Here is a 19,301-nt window from a genome sequence, read left to right as displayed (position 1 = left end):
CTGGGCTAGTGCTACACCGCCTCTCCTTTCCCTTTCCATCTCCTTCTCCCATCCTCCTCCTCCCTCTCTTCAAGATCCAGTGCATCAAAAACTTCAATTCCATCTTCTCTTTTCAATTGGTATCTAGGGCACGAAGCTACCCTGCTCCTTCCCTCGCTCCACCTCCCGTCAAGTCTCTTTCAGCTTTAGGCAAATAAACAACCCGACACTTTTCATCCTTCAACATCTCAACCTTCAAGATGTCTGACGTCGACGCACTTGCTGACTCCGTGGCTGCGACCACTATGACCGATAAGACCGAAACCAACGGTGCTACCCCTTCCACCCAGGCTGCCGATGCCGCGGCTGCCAGTGCAGATGAGGGTCGTCGTCTTTACATCGGGAACCTCGCATATGCGACCACTGAGGAGGAGCTCAAGGAGTTCTTCAAGACCTACACCATGTGAGTATCTCCTGGGTTTATGGTTCATATCCAAATAACCCCACCTTCAACACACATTGGAAGCGTGTGAAACCATCATTTATTGGACCCTTTCTGACTCATTTCATCTCTCAGCGAGACCACCTCGATCCCGGTGAACCCCCGCACCAACCGCCCGGTTGGCTATGCATTTGTGGATATTGCTACTGCCGCTGAAGCTTCTGCCGCTATCGAGGCCCTCTCTGGCAAGGAGATTCTTCAGCGCAAGGTGTCTGTGCAGCTTGCCCGCAAACCCGAGCCTGCCGAGGCCAAGGAAGGTGCTGCCAGTGGCGGTGAGGGTGCCAGCGGTGCTGAGGGTCGCAAGCGTGCTGGTGGTCGCGGCCGTGGCCGTGGCCGTGCCCGCGGTCGTGGTGGCCGTACCGGCCGGAGCCGTGCTGTATGTGCCCAAACTCTTTCCTTGCTCGAATCCACGCACATCGACACTCTAAAATGGATGCTGACATAAAGAAAGGCCCAGGATGGCCAGGAAGCCACCGAGGCCCCTGTCAGCGAAACCCCCCTTGCTGACACCACAAACGAGAAGGATACTGCCTCCAAGGCCGGTGAGGCCCGCGCCGCACGCCCCCAGAAGCAGCGCGGTCCTCCCGAGGATGGCATTCCTTCTAAGACTAAGGTCATGGTTGCCAACCTGCCGTACGACTTGACTGAGGACAAGGTGGGTTACATCTATTTCTTCCGTCTTTTCTCCGCCTGGGGTTACATTGACTAACCATCCTTTTCTCCCTTTAGCTCAAGGAGATCTTCGCCGCCTACGAGCCCGTCTCTGCCAAGGTTGCCCTGCGTCCCATCCCCCGCTTCATGATCAAGAAGTTGCAGGCTCGCAACGAGCGCCGCAAGACCCGTGGCTTTGGCTTCGTCAACCTTGCCTCGGAGGAGCTCCAGGCCAAGGCTGTTAGCGAGATGAACGGCAAGGACATTGATGGCCGCGTCATCGCTGTGAAGGTTGCCATCGACAGCCCCGGTAAGGAAGACGATGATATTAACGCTGAGGCCGAGACGGAGGAGACTGCTGCTCCTGCTCCTGCCTCTGCTCCTGCTCCAGCTCAGGAGAACGATGCTCCTGCTGTCACCACTGAGGTTTAAATGCCCAACGCATTCCACTCGACCGAATGAGGTACTTGTTAATTGGCTTTGGGGTCGAGAAACAGAAGGGGAGGACTCAACGGAGGATCGTATCGATATGATCATAGTGCTCTGCAAACCACAGATCACCGTGAATATCCTAGCTACTCAACGATGACGGGGGAGATTGGGGAGAGCCTTGGAGGGGTTGGATTCATGACTTTTATCGGACAACATGGATCAGTTGACCATGCAGGAGAGCCATCTTAGCTGATGTGCTTTCCGTCCTTAACGACTTTCTTTTTTTTTTTTCTTCGCCTTCTGTATTGTACCTTAGCACACATTTACTAAATGATGACGATCTGCCACCTGGCATATTGGATTTAAGAGTAATCCCTCCATACGTACAATGGACATGCAGTCTATAGTGAGTGTGCCCGATTTGGTTAGGGATGACGCGAAGTGCAACCCTTGCCGATCAGAGGCAAAACATAGCACTCGTATTGTTTCACTTCTCTTTAATTGATTTTTATCCTATCATCGAGCCAATTGCATTACATTTGTGTCTTCAGTACCTTTCAATCTCCGCGCAACTCCATCGAAACGAGAAAAAGGGGTAAATCACTCAAAGTCGGTGCCGAGTCGGTCAACCTTACAACATCCTAGCGCACTCCGTTATTTGGATTGCGTTTCCTAAAGTCTCACCTGGTCGCCTTTTTATATTCACTAAATATGTCTCGCATGTGGGAGGTCGACCCGGAAACGAGGACAAAGGTGTGCTGCAAGGTCAAATCCCGCAACGCGCCATGGTCACTGACACAGACATGTGCCACAGCTCCTCCAAATCTCCAAGACGAACGGAAATGACAAGTGCTGCGATTGCGGTGCCCCATCGCCTCAATGGGTACGTGTTATTTCTCCCTCTCGCCCATCGCCCTGATAATGTCTTCGAGGAGCATTATCATCCTAAACAACTCACACTCACACCCCGCAAACCACACACCCTGCTAACTTTTTGCCTGCCATGGGCACATTAACTAGGCCTCCCCGAAGTTTGGAACATTTATCTGCCTCAATTGCGCCGGCACACATCGCGGGCTAGGCGTGCACATCTCCTTCGTCCGTTCGATCACCATGGACGCCTTCAAACACGCCGAGATCCAACGCATGGAGCTGGGAGGCAACGATCCCTGGAAGTCCTTCTACGACGACCACCCGGTTACTGTCTCAGAAGGCCGCACATTTGAAGACTCGACTATCAAGGAACGATATGAAAGTGAGTCGGGCGAGGAATGGAAGGAACGGTTATCGTGCCAAGTCGACGGCCGCGAGTACGTCCAGGGCCAGGAGAAGAAGAATAATCCCTCGCGGTCGAGCACGCCCTTGAGCTTGGGCGGTGCTGCTGGCGCTGGCGCGGGCGCTGTATCTGCCGCCCGGGCTGGGTCGCCTGCGGCGTCGTCCATTCGCTCCAGTGACAGCCAGCGGGGTGGTGTGTCCGGCAAGAAGGAGCAGAACGAGGCTTACTTTGCGAAGCTGGGCAATGATAATGCTAGTCGCGTCGATAGCCTGCCGCCCTCACAGGGTGGGAAGTTTACGGGCTTCGGGGGTGGTATGCCTGCGCCCTCTGCGAGTGATCGGCGCTCTTCGCCATTTGGAGGATTTGGAGGTTGGGGCGGCGGTGGCGGTGGTCAGCCGTTTGAAGATCTTCAGAAAGACCCGATGGGCACTCTCACTAAAGGATTTGGGTGGTTCACGTCGACGGTTGGCAAGAGCGCAAAACAGGTTAATGATGCTTATCTACAGCCAACGGCTAAACAGGTGTGTGCACGACCTCACTTGAGAATTTAATAATGTCTAGTTTCTTTGGGTGCAATTACTAACATAAATACCCAGCTGGCCGAATCCGACTTCGCAGCCCAGGCCCGCATCCATGCTTCAACACTCGGCCAGAACCTGCAAACAGGCGTCCGCGGTGCTGCCGACCAATTCAATAAGTTTGTTGAAGGAGAAGATGGACGTGGTGACGGACGCCGTAATCGCGTGGAGCCTGAGCGCCGAGACTTCTGGGACGACTTCTCGTCAATGGGCGACCAAGATACATCCAACCACCGCCGTAGCGCATCACAACGGTCTCAACGGTCTGACGTTGTTGGAACCGCTGCCATGCGCAAGGGCCCCACCGCTTCCTCGCTGGCTAACTCTACACCTGGTTTGTCTGCAGAATCCGGAGAGAGTAAGAACATAACGGCTTCGGCGACGGGCAAGGGCAAGGATGAATGGGATGAAAACTGGTAGCATATAAGCGCCTTATTTTGCTTCATGTTCTCTGATTGTTTGTGGGCCGCTCTTCTGGTGCCATGACTTTATGTCCTATGTTGTTTCTTTGTGTCTACTATGCCCTCTATCTGCTCTACACATATACCTCGTTAGAAGCTCCCTCTTTGGCAAAGGGAAGATCAGGTGCCTAGTTCATTTACTTCATATTAGCTTGGCCTGGCGTCAATTGGGGAGGCGGGAGAGAAAATGGCCGAAAAGTAGAACAATATTGGCACAGTGATGAGATGCTATGAGATGTGATATACAAGAAAATTCCTAGCTGAATCCGACGTTTAATGACTTGACGCCGAAGAGTTAGCAATCAAAATCCTCCTCTCAGCTCCGCGAGCACGGCCTTCTGCCTCTGACTAGACATTTTCTCAAACCGGTCAACACTCATGACAAAAGTGCCCCGACCAGCAGTCAAACTCCGCAAATGCTTGAGATACCCAACCATCTCCTTAAGCGGCACCTTTGCGATAATTGTCCGCGGCCGACTCGCAGCAACAGGAACCTCCGCGCCAATAGAAGGTGTCTCGAACGGGTCCGGCGGCGCATAAACACGGCTGTGATCAATGGGCGGCAGCGCCTCTTCTTCAAGTGCGGACGCAGAAGTCGGCGACGCGTCCGTGCCTGACAGTGGTACCTCCTCGTCGAGTGAGATAATATGTCCACCTCGGGAAGAGGAAATGTCGTGCACGACGGAGCCGAGACTCGCCTCATCAATGCTGATAATCACATTCATCACCGGCTCCATCATTACTGTCCCAGCGGCAAACTGCACATCCTTCAGCGCGGCGGCAGTGGCTTGGCGTGCGGCAGATGAGAGGGCCGAGGTGGTTGTTTCATTGCCGAAGAGGTCGGCAGCCGGGTCGATAGTTAGTGTGACGCGTGTATTATGAATTGGGAAGGTGAACTGAGGGCCGCGGGCGAGCGCCGCCACGGCTCCGTTTTGCAGCGCTGTGCGGAAAGCGACGAGGTCCATGCCTGGTGGGAGGAATGGGCTGGTTTCTTCTTCGCTACGGGAGGAGCGATCAACTTGTAGACCGGGGGCGCGGACGATGATCTGGTTGCCGTCGTAGGTTTCGACGAGGATCGTGGCTTCGTCCCGCTCTTGGGACTCGGTGTCTTCGTCCAGTGGCTCTGCGACTGCTGTGCAGCCTGCTTTACCCTTCCGCCCGGCGATCTCTTTGTCGAAGATCTTGGTTATTGGGCTGGAGGTGCCGAGTACGGATTCTCGGTAGCCGATCTCGATGCGGCCCATTGTGGCCTTGGCTTTGAGATCGTTGATTAGTCGATCACGGGCAATTTCGAGATGCAGCTCGCCCATGCCGCTTAGAAGCGTCTGGCCTGACTCTTCGTCTATATTAACGTGGAGACTGGGGTCTTCACGGAGGAGGAGTGCGAGTGATTCTTTCATGCGCTTCTCTTCGCCTAGGCTGTGCGGCTCAACGCTGGTGAAGAATACTGGTGGTGGAACATCAATTGGTCGGAGTTGGAGACTGGTAAGTGGCTCGGGGGGAGTGGCTTTGTTCCCTGCGTAGGACACGAGGGTATCGCCTGTCCGGGTTTGTTTGAGCCCGACTACGACTCCGATGTGCCCGGCAGGGATCGAGTCCACTTCCACGGCATCATTGGCGTACATTTTCAGCAGACGTGGGGCGCGCTCGGAGAGCTGCAGGTTTGTGTTGAAGAGAAGGCTGTTGCGATCCAATGAGCCGGAATATACCCGTACGTAGACTAGGACTCCACGCTTTGCGTCGTTGACCACTTTGAATGCCAGCGCACAGCTTTGAAGCTTGCTAATCGCATCTTTTGAGCTGGTCTGCAAGTCCAAGTTCTTTCTCTTTGGTTGCTTCCCTTTAGATGGCGCAGACGCCTTCTCGCTCTGCCCCACAATTAAGTCGCCTGACAGCAGGTCCCGAAGACCTCCTTTGACACCGCCAATGCTCACCTCTGGGTCGGGAGCTTCGGGTGGACTGGGGAGAAGATTCACGATAGAATCCATCAACGGCTGAACTCCCATGTTCCGGAAACTGGCACCTGCAAATAGAGGGACAATCCGACTCGTCTGATCCAACACACATCGGCGCAAGCTCTCAATGATATCAGCTGACGAGACCATGAGATGATCTTCTTCACATTCAAAGAATTTCTCAACAATGTCTTCGTCATGCTCACTAAGCAGCTCGATCAAGGCAATTCGTGCCCGCCGCAGCTCTGCGGCCAGGGCCGGCTCCTCTGCCTCTAATTGCTGAAGGTCGGCCACTTTCACAGCGCGGCCATCCTCACCTTCCTTCCATCGTAGTCCTTGGAGATGGATTGCATCTGCTACCCCGATAAATGGGCCGTTGCCTCCTTGGAACCACGGTATCTGGCAGACTGCTGGATAGACGCCCAGGCGAGAGCTGACTTCTCGCACCGTTCTGCCGAATGCGGCTCCGTCACGATCTAGTTTATTCACATAAATGACTCGAGGAATGCGATATGTGCTTGCCTGGTTCCAAACCTTCTCTGTCTGCGCTTCGACACCAGCAACACCGTCCAATATGCAGACGGCGCCGTCGAGAATGCGCAGAGACCGCATGACTTCGAATGTAAAGTCTGCGTGGCCAGGGGTATCAATCAAATTGATAGTATGCGGGTAAGCAGACCGCGGAGTTGGCTCATTCTGTGCCCCAGCCTGGGGGCCTGACGCTCCATTTACCTCTCCAGGAGGCCAATGGAAGGTAATGGCGGCCGACTGGATAGTGATACCGCGTGCGCGCTCAGCGGGAAGGAAATCAGTCACTGTTGAGCCTTCGTCCACATCACCAATGCGCCGTGTGAAGCCACTGTAGAATAACATGCGCTCCGTAGTGGTAGTCTTGCCTGCATCGATGTGGGCGATAATGCCGATGTTCCGGGTCCGGTCCAGAGCTTCATCCTGGCATGCAGATGCTGTGGAAAAGCGTTGGAGCTGTCTGTAATTGGACCGAAGACCTTTGAGGGAGGAACATGTATGTTTGCATGTAATATTGCTCGGCGTCTTATATAGATTAGAGCCCATACAGCGCACCCCGGGGGGAAAGCGCAACAACGGAGTCACGACCATTCCAAGGGGAAGCGCTCATGTAATATGGGACAAAAGGATGAGAAATTATGTTGAAATTAGCATTGGGCTGTATGTTATTGTTATTGATACAGTGGAAGAGCAAGCTCCAGAGCAAAGAAAATCGGACCGCAAAGCGGACTGGGGATCGCGAGGCTTGGCGCACGCATTCCTCCATCCGTAACTGACTCCGACACCTACCTCTTTTCAACTATTCAGATCCTTTTGCTCATATCCTTGCTGTTTTTTGCTCTCTTTGTTATGTCAATTTAACGAATCTTAGCTATTCTCTCCGTTTCAAGCTGGACGAGGTACGTCTTTGAGTGCCTTGAAGCTAGCTGGCCGTTGCTGTGGGGGTCTGATCTTCCGCCGTTTAATACTGACGCCTACCATGACCAGCCACTCCCCCTTTGTCAGCGAATATACTCCTTACATTGACCTTCAACCAAGATGGACTACTCTACCATCTCTACCGACCCAGATCTTCCCACTGGTACCTCACCCTGGGGCTCACCGCGTGTTGAGCGAGGCACCTTCCCCACTTCCAACAATGACATCCCGTCGTCCCCTTTACCCGGCCAGGAGCAATCGGCGGACGTTGGCAGGGTCCGCAATGGAGAACCCCAATCTCCAGACCTCTCTGCGCAGCTGCAGAGCGCACAATTAGGAGACCCGGACTACCCCGAGGAGCATCCCCCATTCGGTGTGCACCAGTCTCCAAACGTCCAGCAACAGCAATCTCCTACCCCCGCACAATATCAGACCGGAGCACGACAAGACTCACGGCCCCCAGCCCCCGCCTATAGGATCCAAGGAAAAATCACTGGTCTGGAGAGGACAGGGAAGAAAGACCCAATCCTACGTTTCGACGTCCACGTAGGTCTGCCCCTTCGAGTATTTTACGCCTATGCCGTGGCTAATTCCTGCTTTGCTTTGAAACCAGACCAATATCCCCAAGTTCCGCACGACTCAGTACCGCGATGTGCGTCGGACCCATTCCGAATTTGTCAAGCTCGCAGACCACCTAGTCTCCGCCAACCCGGAAGCTCTGGTCCCTGCCGTGCCATCGCCAGTGACGCCGGCCGGTGCAGGTACCGAGGAGGATGAGATTCGCATCAAATCGGCCATGCAGAGATGGCTCAATGTTGTGCTAAACAATGAGGTTCTCATCCAAGACGACGAGGTTGTGCTGTTCGTGGAGAGCGACTTTGGCTATAGCCCCGTGCTGCGTATGAAGCAGCCGGCAACAGGCGTGCGACGAAAGATGTTGAAGCAGTTCGCGCCGCCTCCAGATGACACACCTGAGTTGCAAGCTGCTCGTCCAACTGCGAAGATGTTCTACTTGGGTTCAATGGATTCGAGCCACAAGGTCGACCGAGTTGTCAAGGCCCGTCGTGGTACGTTATTGGAGTTTCAAGCCATTTCCGTGGCATATTGTTCTGATTGAATCTGACCGTTTTAGGACTTGGATTGGCGGAAGCCGATTTCGGCGTGAAGATCGGTCAGATGAGCGTACAGGAGACTCATCCCGGCTTGGGCGCCGCTTACCGTAAACTTGGCAAGATTGTTCAAACAGTTGGCGACTACCACGCTGTTCAGGCCACCGCCGAGGCTACCACGCTCGGCGAGCCGTTGAGTTACCACTCTTCAGATGCCTTCATCGTGAAGGAAACCCTGACCAACCGCCATATTCTCCTCCGTGATCTACTCCAGGCCCAACAAAGTGCACGGAGCAAACGTGCCGCGGCAGACCGCTTGAAGGTTAGCTCATCGGTGCGTCCAGATAAGGTAGATGAAGCGATCAACGCTCTTGAGGAGGCTCAGAACCATGAAGATTACTTGACCAAGCGGACCCAGCGTGTCACGTCGAACCTTCTCCAGGAGAAGCGCCGCTGGTTTGACCGGACCACCCAGGATCTTCTATTTAGTCTGCGTGAGTATACTCTCCGCCAGATCGAAGCCGAGCGTCGTACTCTGGCCACCTTGGAGAGTGTTCGACCCGACATCCGTGCCATTGACGCTTCTGGTGGTCTGAGCCGACTGGGTCGCGAATCCCACCCGGCGACGCGCCGACCAAACATGGCTTCAAGCCAGGGTCCCAAGGGTGACTCATGGAGCGGTGTTCCTCGCCGCAATGATAATGTTGGACGCAGCATGAGTGGCAGCTTTACTGCCCCCTCGCTCCCTGATGACGACGATGAGGCGAATGGCCAGGGCTCTAGTAAAGGGCGCAACCGAGCTTCTAGTCAGGTTGGGTCGATCGCAGAGGAAGACGATGACCGTCTTGATGCACGCAATGCAGCCAGCCGACTGGCCACCAGCACGTTCTGATCGGATTTTAGTACGCAACCAGTCTGTACATGTAGCCCCGGCACGAATTTGTGATTCCCCTTTGTGCCCATTATAACCTTGGAACCTTTTCGTGTCCTTCTTTATGTTATCTAAGCCTATGAACAATCAGTATCTCTTTTTCTGACCAATTCAATGGTTTCAAATTGATCATAGTTGCAAATTGTTTTATATGAACTTCCAAAATGCCATAGTGAACGCCCATTCCCCGCACCAACATGATGCCCCTCAAATGTTACCATGTCACAATAATGCTTTCCTCCACTTGTCCCATCTCTTTGCCCCATCCCCCTTGGATAATTCAAACCAAGACGCCTTCTCACTAAGAAAGATATGGTGGCTTGGCAGCGGGATCTGTGTATTCCCCTCATCAAGTGTCCCCGCAGCGATTGCGATGCCCTTCGGATCATGATGCTGGAGCATACCGAGAGTCGAACCGCATTGAGGACAGAAGGTACGTATAGCACCGTTGGTTACCTGGCGTTCTGTGGGATTGACATGCCATCGGATATCGTCAGTTGCAAAGAATGCCCAGGTTTGATAGGGTGCGCCGGCTTGTTTGCGGCAGGTTGTGCAGTGACAATTGACCAAGCAGGTTGGAGGAGTAGAGGCCGTGTATCTGATATAATGACAAGCGCAGCTGCCGGATGCCATTGTCAATATTATTTGGATTGTACGGCAGGTTGGAAATTGTGTGATTGGAAATGTGAAGAAACCGCTGTGACATCATGTGGGGTAGCTCTATGTCTATATATCTAGGAATACAAGATGGACGTGTCACTTCATCATTAGCTAGACTGATCTAGAATCTGTACAACGCAGGTTGGAAATAGTCCCCTCATCATCCCCCCACTTGGAGCTCGCGCCGAAGTTCTTGTTGATTTCAAAGCATTTCAACTCCCCGAAATCTGATTTTACTTGCGTTGTTTCACCTTTCGGTTTGCGCAATATTATTCCCCTTCCTCATTGTTCCAACATGACTCCCAAGGTTTTCCTGTAAGTCATTCCGGTGTAAACCGAACATTCGATCTGATAGATTTTGTCAGGACTGGCGTAACCGGCTACATCGGCGGTGACGGTCTGTTTGCCATTGCTAGCGCCCATCCCGACTGGCAATTCTCAGCCCTAGTCCGTAGCGAGGAAAAGGCTACCCAGGTCACTAGCAGATATCCGCATATTCGGACTGTGATCGGTGATCTAGACTCGTCCAAGTTGATCGAAGAGGAAGTCAAGAACGCAGACATTGTCTTTCGTACGTGTATTCAGGATCATGTATCAGGATGTCACGTCACTAACAACATATACACAGACTTCGCTGATTGCGATCATGTTGCTGCAGCCAAGGCCATTGCCAAGGGTGCTCAGTACCATAACCCCGAGCGTCCATTGTGGCTGATTCATACCTCCGGCACTGGTATCTTGACAGTCGAGGATCAGCGTGCTGGCACATATGGCATTGAGCGACCTAAGGAGTACAACGACTGGGAGGGTGTCAGTGAGTTAATCAACCTTCCACCAGATGCCTTCCACCGTAACGTGGATGAGATCATCATCGGAGCTGGTCAGCAGAACCCAGCCAGTGTGAAGGTCGCAGTCGTATGTCCACCTACCATCTACGGTCCTGGCCGTGGTTCTGGTAACACGAAGAGTATCCAAGCCTACTTGCTTAGCGCCGCTGTGCTGAAGCGCAAGAAGGGCTTCCTGGTTGGAAAAGGTGAGAACGTCTGGCACCAGGTCCACGTCCAGGATCTGAGCAATGTTTACTTGGCTCTGGGCGAGGCAGCCTCAGTGGGAGGTGGCAAGGCTACTTGGAATAATGAAGGCTACTACCTCGCTGAGAATGGATCCTTTGTATGGGGTGATATCCAGCGCGCAGTTGCGCAGTCTGCTTTTGATAAGAAGCTTATTGCTTCTCCTAATGTTGAGTCGATCGATGGCACTCAGACGACCGAGCTGCTTTCTGTTGGAACATATGCCTGGGGCTCTAACTCCCGCGGCAACTCAATCCGTGCGCGCAAGCTATTTGGTTGGGCGCCCCAGAAGCCTAAGCTGATTGATCTCATTCCTGAAATTGTTGAGGGTGAGGCTAAGGCTCTTGGCTTGCTGTGAAACTCAGGTCTTCCGTTGAGTCGTGAAAACTCTATATGAAATGAACTTATTAAAGAGCACATTATTTGGGACATTTAGATCGAAGGGTAGGTAGGCTATATTGTACATATGTAGTCAAGTATTGTTTTGGTGTGTTCTTATTCGTGAATGCGTACATATATGAATGGATGTTTGTAGAACTGTTAGATACTATTGATTACCATTTGAATTCTTCAATAATGACCTGGCTCCTCAATCAATAGCGGGAACAATAGAAATTAGAATTGATTGAGCCAGTAAGTGAACTTGAATAGAGGAATAAGTGAACATCCATGGATATCATCGACACCTCAGGCACCGTTTAACATATTGGGTCCATCCAAGCTTTGACCATCAGCATCTTCTATCTTCACCTTACACGCCTTCGGCTTCTCCACCACCTATTTTCAACGAACAATCCGTGCTGGTACGTTTGATATGCGCGTTATTTGACTTCCTTCTTTACTCCCCTTTATTTGCCGCAAGCGCTGACGTTCGTTCTTCTGGGCTCCTACAGAAACGACTGCATGAGTTGCAACCTTTCAGCGTCTCGTTCCACCGTCGTAACACCTCGCGTCTAACCCGGCTAGCTATCATGGCGCCTGGGTACGGGCATGGTGGCAAGCGGAAACGCATTGATCGCTCATGGTCCGGCGAGTCAGGGAGCAATGACCTGCGACCTTCACCCCATCGCCCTGGGACTCTCAACATGGCCCATCACCCTACCAATCCCGGACACCAATCCCCCACTCCCCGAGAGCAAAACGACACGCGTGACAGATCTCGCCGACAATCGCATCGCAGCCGGGCTGGTTCCCGCCGCGGATCCCACGATGGTCAGAATTTTTCGAATTCGCAGCATAGAGAACCGAACGCTATGTCTCCTCCCGCAATAAATCAGGCCAGGGAACCTGCCGAACACGTGCCGTATAATGGCGACTCAGCCACGTCAAGGCCTACCCCTTCTCCCGCGCCGAATACTCCTGCTTCACAGCCGCAACCTAACCCGCCGTCTCGAGCTGGCTCAGAAACTATCACACGCCAACCCTCTCTCCCACCCCCACCTTATGACTACGAATATGTGACCGACAATGCTGTTCAGGAATGGACTTCAGCGGGCAAGCAAAATGTAGTCGAAGAAGGGACTGCGGCTCGTCTGCAACAGGATCTGGCTCATCTTGCTTCTGTCTATCAGGAGCTTATTCGCTCCGCGATGTACGGTCGACTGTCACCATCGAATGCGGGAATTGCTGTCAAAGAGATCATTGGTGAAAAATCTGTGTCCCAGGATGTGGATATGGAGGGCGATAGTGGAAAGCCTTCGATGCAAGGAATCGATCCGCGCTCCTTGTTCCTCGATACGCTTTCCATCGTGACTGACGCTGATACCTCGAACGCGGCTCTTAAACCACTTGTATTCGCGACAGGTATTGATCCTTCTTTGATGCGCCTTCAGCTTGAAACCCCGTTGTTACAGGCCCTGGGTTTGGTTCGCGAAACCTTTGCGCGAATGGGAATCCGCAAGCAGACCAATCTGCTCTACCGACAGTCCAATTACAATCTTCTCCGGGAAGAATCCGAGGGATACTCGAAACTTATCACCGAGCTATTCACCACAAGCAACAATGAGCCGCCGTCGAGTGAAGTGGTCGAGGATACATTTGAAAGAGTCAAGGCTATGATTGGCGCATTTGACATGGATGTCGGCCGTGTGCTAGATGTCACGCTGGATGTGTTTGCTGCAGTTCTTGTCAAGCAATACCGTTTCTTCGTGAAGCTTCTGCGAGTCAGCTCTTGGTGGCCGAAGGAAGACACCTTTCACAGCCTAGAACAAAACCGTCGCCACGCCGGTATTCCGAATTGGGCACTTCCTGGATCAACTGGGTGGATCACAACCGACGAGGAGCGTTCCACTACTATGCGCGCGAATGAGGAGCGCGATAGCGAATTCTGGGATCGAGTGAGGGAAATCGGACTTCAGGCCTTCTTCGAGATTGGCCGCAAACCGATCTCGGAGGAGGAAAGGCAACGAAGTCTTTCAGAAACTAATGCTTCATCATTTGAAGAAGATGCTACACGATCATGGCTTGAAGAGACTGGCACTCTACCCCCAAAGGGCAACCGGGTTGCAGCACAGCTGCTTGGTTTCAAGTTGCGATTCTATTCTTCTTCAGCTCGAACCAAAGCCGACGTTCTCCCTGATAACCTCATTTATCTTGCCGCCCTTCTCATCAAAGTTGGCTTTATCTCCCTGCGTGACCTTTATGCTCACCTCTGGCGATCTGACGAGACCATGGAGATTCTGAAGACCGAAAAGATGGCAGAGAAAGCTGACAGAGTGAAGGCTGGCCGACCAGGTGGCGGAATCAACGCTTTGATGATGGCCGGTGCTTTGTCGGACGACACAATTCCCCCTTCCCGCTTGCGCGATGAGCCGCGAGTGGCGACCCCTGGCAAAGACCAAGAATCCGACAAGGGCACATCTAAAACGGAAAATGAGTTGCCGGACCCATCAGACCAGAAAGTGCTGCTCCTCAAGAGTCTCCTCGCCATTGGCGCCATCCCTGAATCCCTATTCGTCATTAGCAAGTTCCCCTGGTTGATGGAGGTTTACCCTGAGCTGCCCGAGTTCATCCACCGCATACTCCATCACTCTTTGAATAAGGTTTATGTCCAGTTCCGACCATTGTCATCTACCGGTGACTTCCCGGGAGCTCAATACATGGTGACCTCGGATCAGAACAATGCGAAGGGCCAGATTGGACTTACGCCCCCACCAGCGAGACGAGTTCTGCGATGGGCTCAACTGGATAAAGAAGACACTAACGATGGCACCGACTATCGATTCTACTGGGATGACTGGGCCGATAACATCCCCATTTGTCAGTCTGTCGACGATGTTTTTGCTCTTTGCTCATCTTTCCTCAACCTTTCTGGTCACAAGATTGGACAAGATGCGAGCCTCTTGGCGAAGCTTGTACGCATTGGAAAGGGAAGCTTGCTCCAAGACGGATCCGAAGAGAACAGAACACGTTGGCGCGATCTTTGCAAGCGTCTTCTCCTACCCGCTGTCAGTCTAACAAAGGCAAATCCTGGTGTTGTCAATGAAGTTTTTGATCTCATCAGCTTCTTCCCCAGAGAGGTGCGATACAATATGTACGCAGAGTGGTACTCAGGACAGACGTCCCGGCTGCCAGACATTAAGGAGGCCTTCGACCAGGCGAGGGCGGAGACCAAGGACACCCTCAAGCGACTCAGCAAGACAAATATCCGACCCATGGCCCGCGCATTGGCTAAGATTGCTTACGCCAATCCCGGAATTGTCATTAATGTCGCCATGAGTCAGATTGAGTCGTATGAAAACCTCATCGAAGTTGTGGTTGAATGCGCACGCTATTTTACTTACCTTGGCTATGACATCCTATCTTGGTCTCTCATCAATTCGCTTGGCCAGAAAGGACGAAGTCGAGTCCAAGAAGGTGGACTATTGACTAGTCGATGGTTGAACGCCCTCTCCACATTCGCCGGTCGAACTTACAAACGGTACTCGGTGATGGACCCTACTCCAGTCCTCCAGTATGTGGTGGAGCAACTGCGGCACAACAACTCGACCGATCTCATTGTGCTAGAGCAACTGATCAGCTCAATGGCTGGCATCATTTCAGACAACGACTTCAATGACGCTCAAATTCAGGCCATGGCCGGTGGTGATGTTCTCCAATCACAGACCATCTTGCAACTGCTGGATAAACGTCATGAGTCCAAGACCACCTCCAAACGGTTGGTCAAGTCTTTGACCCACACCAGACTCGCCGGTCAGCTGTTGGTTGCCATTGCCCAAGAACGACTGACTTGTGTGTACAATGAAACTTCCTCGGAGCTCAAATTGCTCGGCAATATTTTTGACGAGATCCACCGAATTCTCACCCAGTACCTTGACTTACTTCGCAGCAATCTCTCGGTTGATGATTTCGATTCTTTTGTTCCAGACTTTTCATCCCTCGTCACGGAATTTGGAATTCAGCCCGAAATCGCCTTCTGGATTCGGCGGCCCAGCATCGCTCGGAAAATCACCGACATTGAAGAGTCAAAACAAGAGAAAGAACGTTTAGCGTCTGCATCGAAGCCAAACGGCGACAACAAGATGGATACTGCCGAGGACGAAGCAACACCTACGAAGTCCGAGGAGACTTCAGCAGACAGTGCCATGGATGTGGATAAGGACGAAACTATAGTTACGATTCCGACCGAAGGACCCGATGCTATCCTTGTTTCTGCGGTCAATGCCGAGCCATTGGCAGCCAACCCCGTCATGCAAGATTTGATCGACGATGTCAAGTCTGCTCTTCCTGCCGAGACATGGGGGACCATCGGCGCACATTTCTATGCAACATTCTGGCAGCTTGCCCTTTATGATGTTCATATCCCGCAGAAATCCTACGAGGATGAAATTGACAGACTCAAGCGGCGAGTCGTCTCTATCAACAGTGACAGATCTGATCTTAGCGTGGCGGGCACGACACGAAAGGAGCACCTGAAGCGCCAGATTACTCAGCTACAGGAGCGCATTCTGGATGAGAATAAGAATCATCTGAAGGCATATGGGCAGACACGCTCTCGGTTGCAGAAAGAGAAAGACAAGTGGTTCGCCGGAATGCGTCTCAAGCATGACTCTCTCAACGTTGCCCTGTTGGAGCAATGCTTCATTCCTAGGCTACTCTTGTCCCCTCTTGATGCATTTTTCTCCTTCAAGATGTTGAAGTTCCTGCACAGCTCTGGGACACCCAATTTCCGGACCGTTGGTCTCCTCGACCAGCTTTTCCGCGAGCAGAGGCTCACTGCTCTCATCTTCTTGTGCACATCCAAAGAAGCAGACAATCTTGGTCGTTTCTTGAATGAGCTCTTGCGTGATCTTACTAGATGGCATGCCGACAAGGCAGTTTACGAGAAAGAGGCATTCGGTGCCAAGAGAGACCTTCCTGGCTTCGCGAAAAATGTTGATCCAGAAGGTGTGCCAGTGATGTTTTTGGAATTCGAAGACTTCCGGCGTCTGTTGTACAAATGGCACCGCTTGTTTTCCAATGCGCTGAAGAGCTGTCTCAGCAGTGGTGAATACATGCATATTCGAAACGCAATCAGTGTGCTCAAGGCTGTTGTAAAGCATTTCCCTGCTGTGAACTGGATTGGTCGCGATATCTTGAACTGCGTTGACCACCTAAGCAAAAACGACGAGCGAGACGATGTGAAGATTCCTGCCGCGTCTTTGATCGGTGACCTCAACCGGCGCGAGAAGAAGTGGATGCTGCCACAAGCTTTCTATTTCGTGGCAGCTCAGCCTGGTTCTCAGGCATCTGCCGACGCAGCTGGAAAGCCCGGGACCCCGCAGTCTGCTACAACACCCCTGAATGCCTCAGCCCTAGAGTTCAACCCCACTGGATCCTCAATGTAAGTGACAGCCCTGACCATCTCGACATACTCACAATGACTAACCTTTCCATCATCAGCTCTGATGGTATTGCCAAGCAGGAACAGTCTGGCAAGACTGAAGTCGAGGATGGTGAAATCGAGGATGCGAAAATGACTGATGTCGGTACAGGGAAGGGTGGTGAAGCCAAGCGGACCAGATCACCCTCTCGGGCCGGATCTACCACGCCTTCCGTGGTCACTGGGGATACCGGCCAAGACGCTACATCCGGTGAACAACCCCCTGTGCGATCTCGACCAAGTTCTCGTGCCCCCACTTCGTCCCGTCAGCCTGATATTCCCAAAAGACCTGATATTCGCCAACAAGTGCATCCTCCCGTTCGTCCCCCGCCACGACACAGCGATGGAAGACTGCCTCCCCGCCCTGAGGGATTGGATGATCGACGAGAGAGACATCCCGACTTTGGACCTCGCGGCCGTCATGGTGGTCCTGATCATGCCCGCTCCTTTGATGGTTCTCTAGGCGATGTTCGAGGACGTCTCAATGAGCATCTCAACGAACGTGAACGCGACTTCCCCATGAGACCTCCAGCTGATGATCTCATGCGTGGACCACCTCGCGATTCTCGTTCTACTCGCGAGAATGGTTGGCCTATGGATAGGCCTGGCCGCATGCGTGGACCCGGACCCAATGATTCGTTCCATGGACGCGATCCCTCTGTGCGGGGAGAGTTGATGCCTGACCACATGGACCGCCCAGTCGATATTCCTCGACGTGGAGATGCGTCCAGACCAGAGAAGGATGATCGGAGGCCCTATCCCCCACGCCCTCTATCGCCGCCCAGACCTGCTGACCTGCCGAACCGCCCCGAACGATTCCCTCCCCCCGATGACCGCAGACCTGCCGGATTCCCTCCGTCCTCCCGCATTGATGATCTCCCCAGAGGCCCTCGCACGGATCGACAAGCTGATCCGAGGGACACTGCACCAGGTCTTGATATGACTCATGGTCGGCTTCGGCAGCCGGAACCTCCATCTGAGATTCCTGCTGGCCCCCGAAGACGCGGTGGACGTAATATTCCTGGACAGGCACCTCCAATTCTCAGCTCAAGCAATGCTACATTACCCGTTCCAGAACGCCAGGCACCTACAGGCCCTGCCCGACAAAGTGGGCGTGGGGCACCCGAGCAACCCGTTGTTCCAACACAACCCGCGGGCTCGAGTAGTGCCCCAGGGATTCACCCAGATCGCCTCAGGAATCTTGTCAATGAACCTGCAGCCCCGGCTGCTGCTCCCTCGGGTCCTCGCGGATTAGGCCCACAACAACCACCGCGAGGACCCTCTGCGCAGTCTGGGCAGTCTGGACAGCCTGGACAAGGCTTCGGCGGGGAGCGTGGCCGTGGCGATAAACGTTTCGCTGGCCTAAATAATATGCTCCAGCAGTCTGGTGGCGGCGGCGGTGACCGGGGTGGGAACACTCCGCCTGTTCGCGGAAGAGGCGCCAATCGCCCATCAAGCACCATGGAGGCACCATCGCCCACGCCTGCAAACCGACCACCTATGGGCCCTGCAGGACCCCAAGAAGATCTATCCCGCAACCGGCCCAACGGTGGCCGAGGTGGCGACCTGATTGATGATGTCGTCCCTGAGGCGGGTCGCTCTGGACCAACTGGCAATCGCAGCCGTGAAACGGAACCCACTCGCGAAAAAGAGCCCGAGCGCCGTGATGGCAGCAGCAATGGTCGCAATCGACGTGATGGCCGTCGAAATGACCGCGAACGCAGCCGTCGAAGCGATGTAGGAGGTGGTGGAAGCCGTGACGAAAAGGGCACTGGCGAGCCTCGTGAGACCCTGCGTCGGGTTCAGAGCTCACGCGAAGAGCTGCGACGTCGAGACCGACGTGACCGCCCCGATGGACCGTCGGAAATGACTGGACCAACACCTAGTAGCAGTGAGACCCATGAGGCTGAAGGCCGTTTGCGACCCCCGTCCTCGATGGAGGCACCGCCACCACCGCCTCCTCCCCCACCTCCCCCCATGCCGGAAGGAAACGAGCGTCGTTTCCATTCTGGCGACCGGGGTGGCCGGTCCGACAATCGGGATCGCGAGCGCGAGCGCCGTGGCGACCGACGTGACCGGGATCACCAGCGCGAGGGTGGCAACGGCTCTGGAGGCTCTGGGCACCGTAAGCGTGGTCGACAGGGTCCTGACGATAGCACTGACGGTGGACGCGGCATGAGGATGGGAAATGATAACAAGCGTCCTCGTCGAGGAGCGTGATTTCCACCATTCACCATGATACCCTATTGAAAGGAATGATGGAACTTTGCTTTTTTGTTTCTCCTTTTTGATGTTTTCTTTGTTACGAACCTCAAGTTCCCCCCTACACTGGACTGTCTACTGTTTCCTATCTTGTCTTTGCATTTTGCCCGGTGTTTGGGGACAGACCAC

The 19,301-nt window shown here is 53.5% G+C and overlaps 7 protein-coding genes across 7 annotated transcripts; 5 read left to right on the top strand and 2 right to left on the bottom strand.

Annotated features, from left to right (window-relative positions):
* The first annotated feature begins 39 nt into the window (after positions 1-39).
* Positions 40-1,930, top strand: N7471_007384 (uncharacterized protein). The gene is made up of 4 exons (XM_057280103.1): positions 40-442; positions 557-857; positions 933-1,136; positions 1,211-1,930. The coding sequence occupies exons 1-4, from the start codon at positions 240-242 to the stop codon at positions 1,562-1,564; spliced, it is 1,062 nt and encodes a 353-aa protein (XP_057134363.1). The 5' UTR covers positions 40-239; the 3' UTR covers positions 1,565-1,930.
* A 345-nt stretch (positions 1,931-2,275) lies between these two features.
* On the top strand, positions 2,276-3,838 carry N7471_007383 (GTPase-activating protein GCS1; the record flags this gene model as incomplete). Its single annotated transcript, XM_057280102.1, has 4 exons — positions 2,276-2,317; positions 2,379-2,447; positions 2,585-3,361; positions 3,437-3,838. 4 exons carry the CDS (start codon positions 2,276-2,278, stop codon positions 3,836-3,838), a joined length of 1,290 nt encoding a protein of 429 aa, XP_057134362.1.
* A 343-nt stretch (positions 3,839-4,181) lies between these two features.
* Positions 4,182-6,953, bottom strand: N7471_007382 (mitochondrial elongation factor MEF2; the record flags this gene model as incomplete). The annotated part of the gene is made up of 1 exon (XM_057280101.1): positions 4,182-6,953. One exon carries the CDS (start codon positions 6,951-6,953, stop codon positions 4,182-4,184), a length of 2,772 nt encoding a protein of 923 aa, XP_057134361.1.
* Positions 6,954-7,400: 447 nt separating this feature from the next.
* N7471_007381 (retromer subunit VPS17) lies at positions 7,401-9,281 on the top strand (the record flags this gene model as incomplete). The annotated part of the gene is made up of 3 exons (XM_057280100.1): positions 7,401-7,826; positions 7,894-8,347; positions 8,413-9,281. 3 exons carry the CDS (start codon positions 7,401-7,403, stop codon positions 9,279-9,281), a joined length of 1,749 nt encoding a protein of 582 aa, XP_057134360.1.
* Positions 9,282-9,542: 261 nt separating this feature from the next.
* N7471_007380 (GFA family protein) lies at positions 9,543-9,953 on the bottom strand (the record flags this gene model as incomplete). The annotated part of the gene is made up of 1 exon (XM_057280099.1): positions 9,543-9,953. The coding sequence occupies one exon, from the start codon at positions 9,951-9,953 to the stop codon at positions 9,543-9,545; it is 411 nt and encodes a 136-aa protein (XP_057134359.1).
* A 322-nt stretch (positions 9,954-10,275) lies between these two features.
* On the top strand, positions 10,276-11,408 carry N7471_007379 (putative nucleoside-diphosphate-sugar epimerase; the record flags this gene model as incomplete). Its single annotated transcript, XM_057280098.1, has 3 exons — positions 10,276-10,295; positions 10,346-10,551; positions 10,609-11,408. The coding sequence occupies 3 exons, from the start codon at positions 10,276-10,278 to the stop codon at positions 11,406-11,408; spliced, it is 1,026 nt and encodes a 341-aa protein (XP_057134358.1).
* Positions 11,409-12,021: 613 nt separating this feature from the next.
* N7471_007378 (putative THO complex component (Rlr1)) lies at positions 12,022-19,130 on the top strand (the record flags this gene model as incomplete). The annotated part of the gene is made up of 2 exons (XM_057280097.1): positions 12,022-16,871; positions 16,931-19,130. The coding sequence occupies 2 exons, from the start codon at positions 12,022-12,024 to the stop codon at positions 19,128-19,130; spliced, it is 7,050 nt and encodes a 2,349-aa protein (XP_057134357.1).
* Positions 19,131-19,301: the final 171 nt, after the last annotated feature.

The sequence above is a fragment of the Penicillium samsonianum genome, assembly GCF_028829775.1.
Source record: "Penicillium samsonianum strain IBT 33392 chromosome Unknown utg000004l_segment0_segment0, whole genome shotgun sequence".
Lineage (NCBI taxonomy): Eukaryota > Fungi > Ascomycota > Eurotiomycetes > Eurotiales > Aspergillaceae > Penicillium > Penicillium samsonianum.
This window is presented reverse-complemented; position numbering and strand designations above follow the sequence as displayed.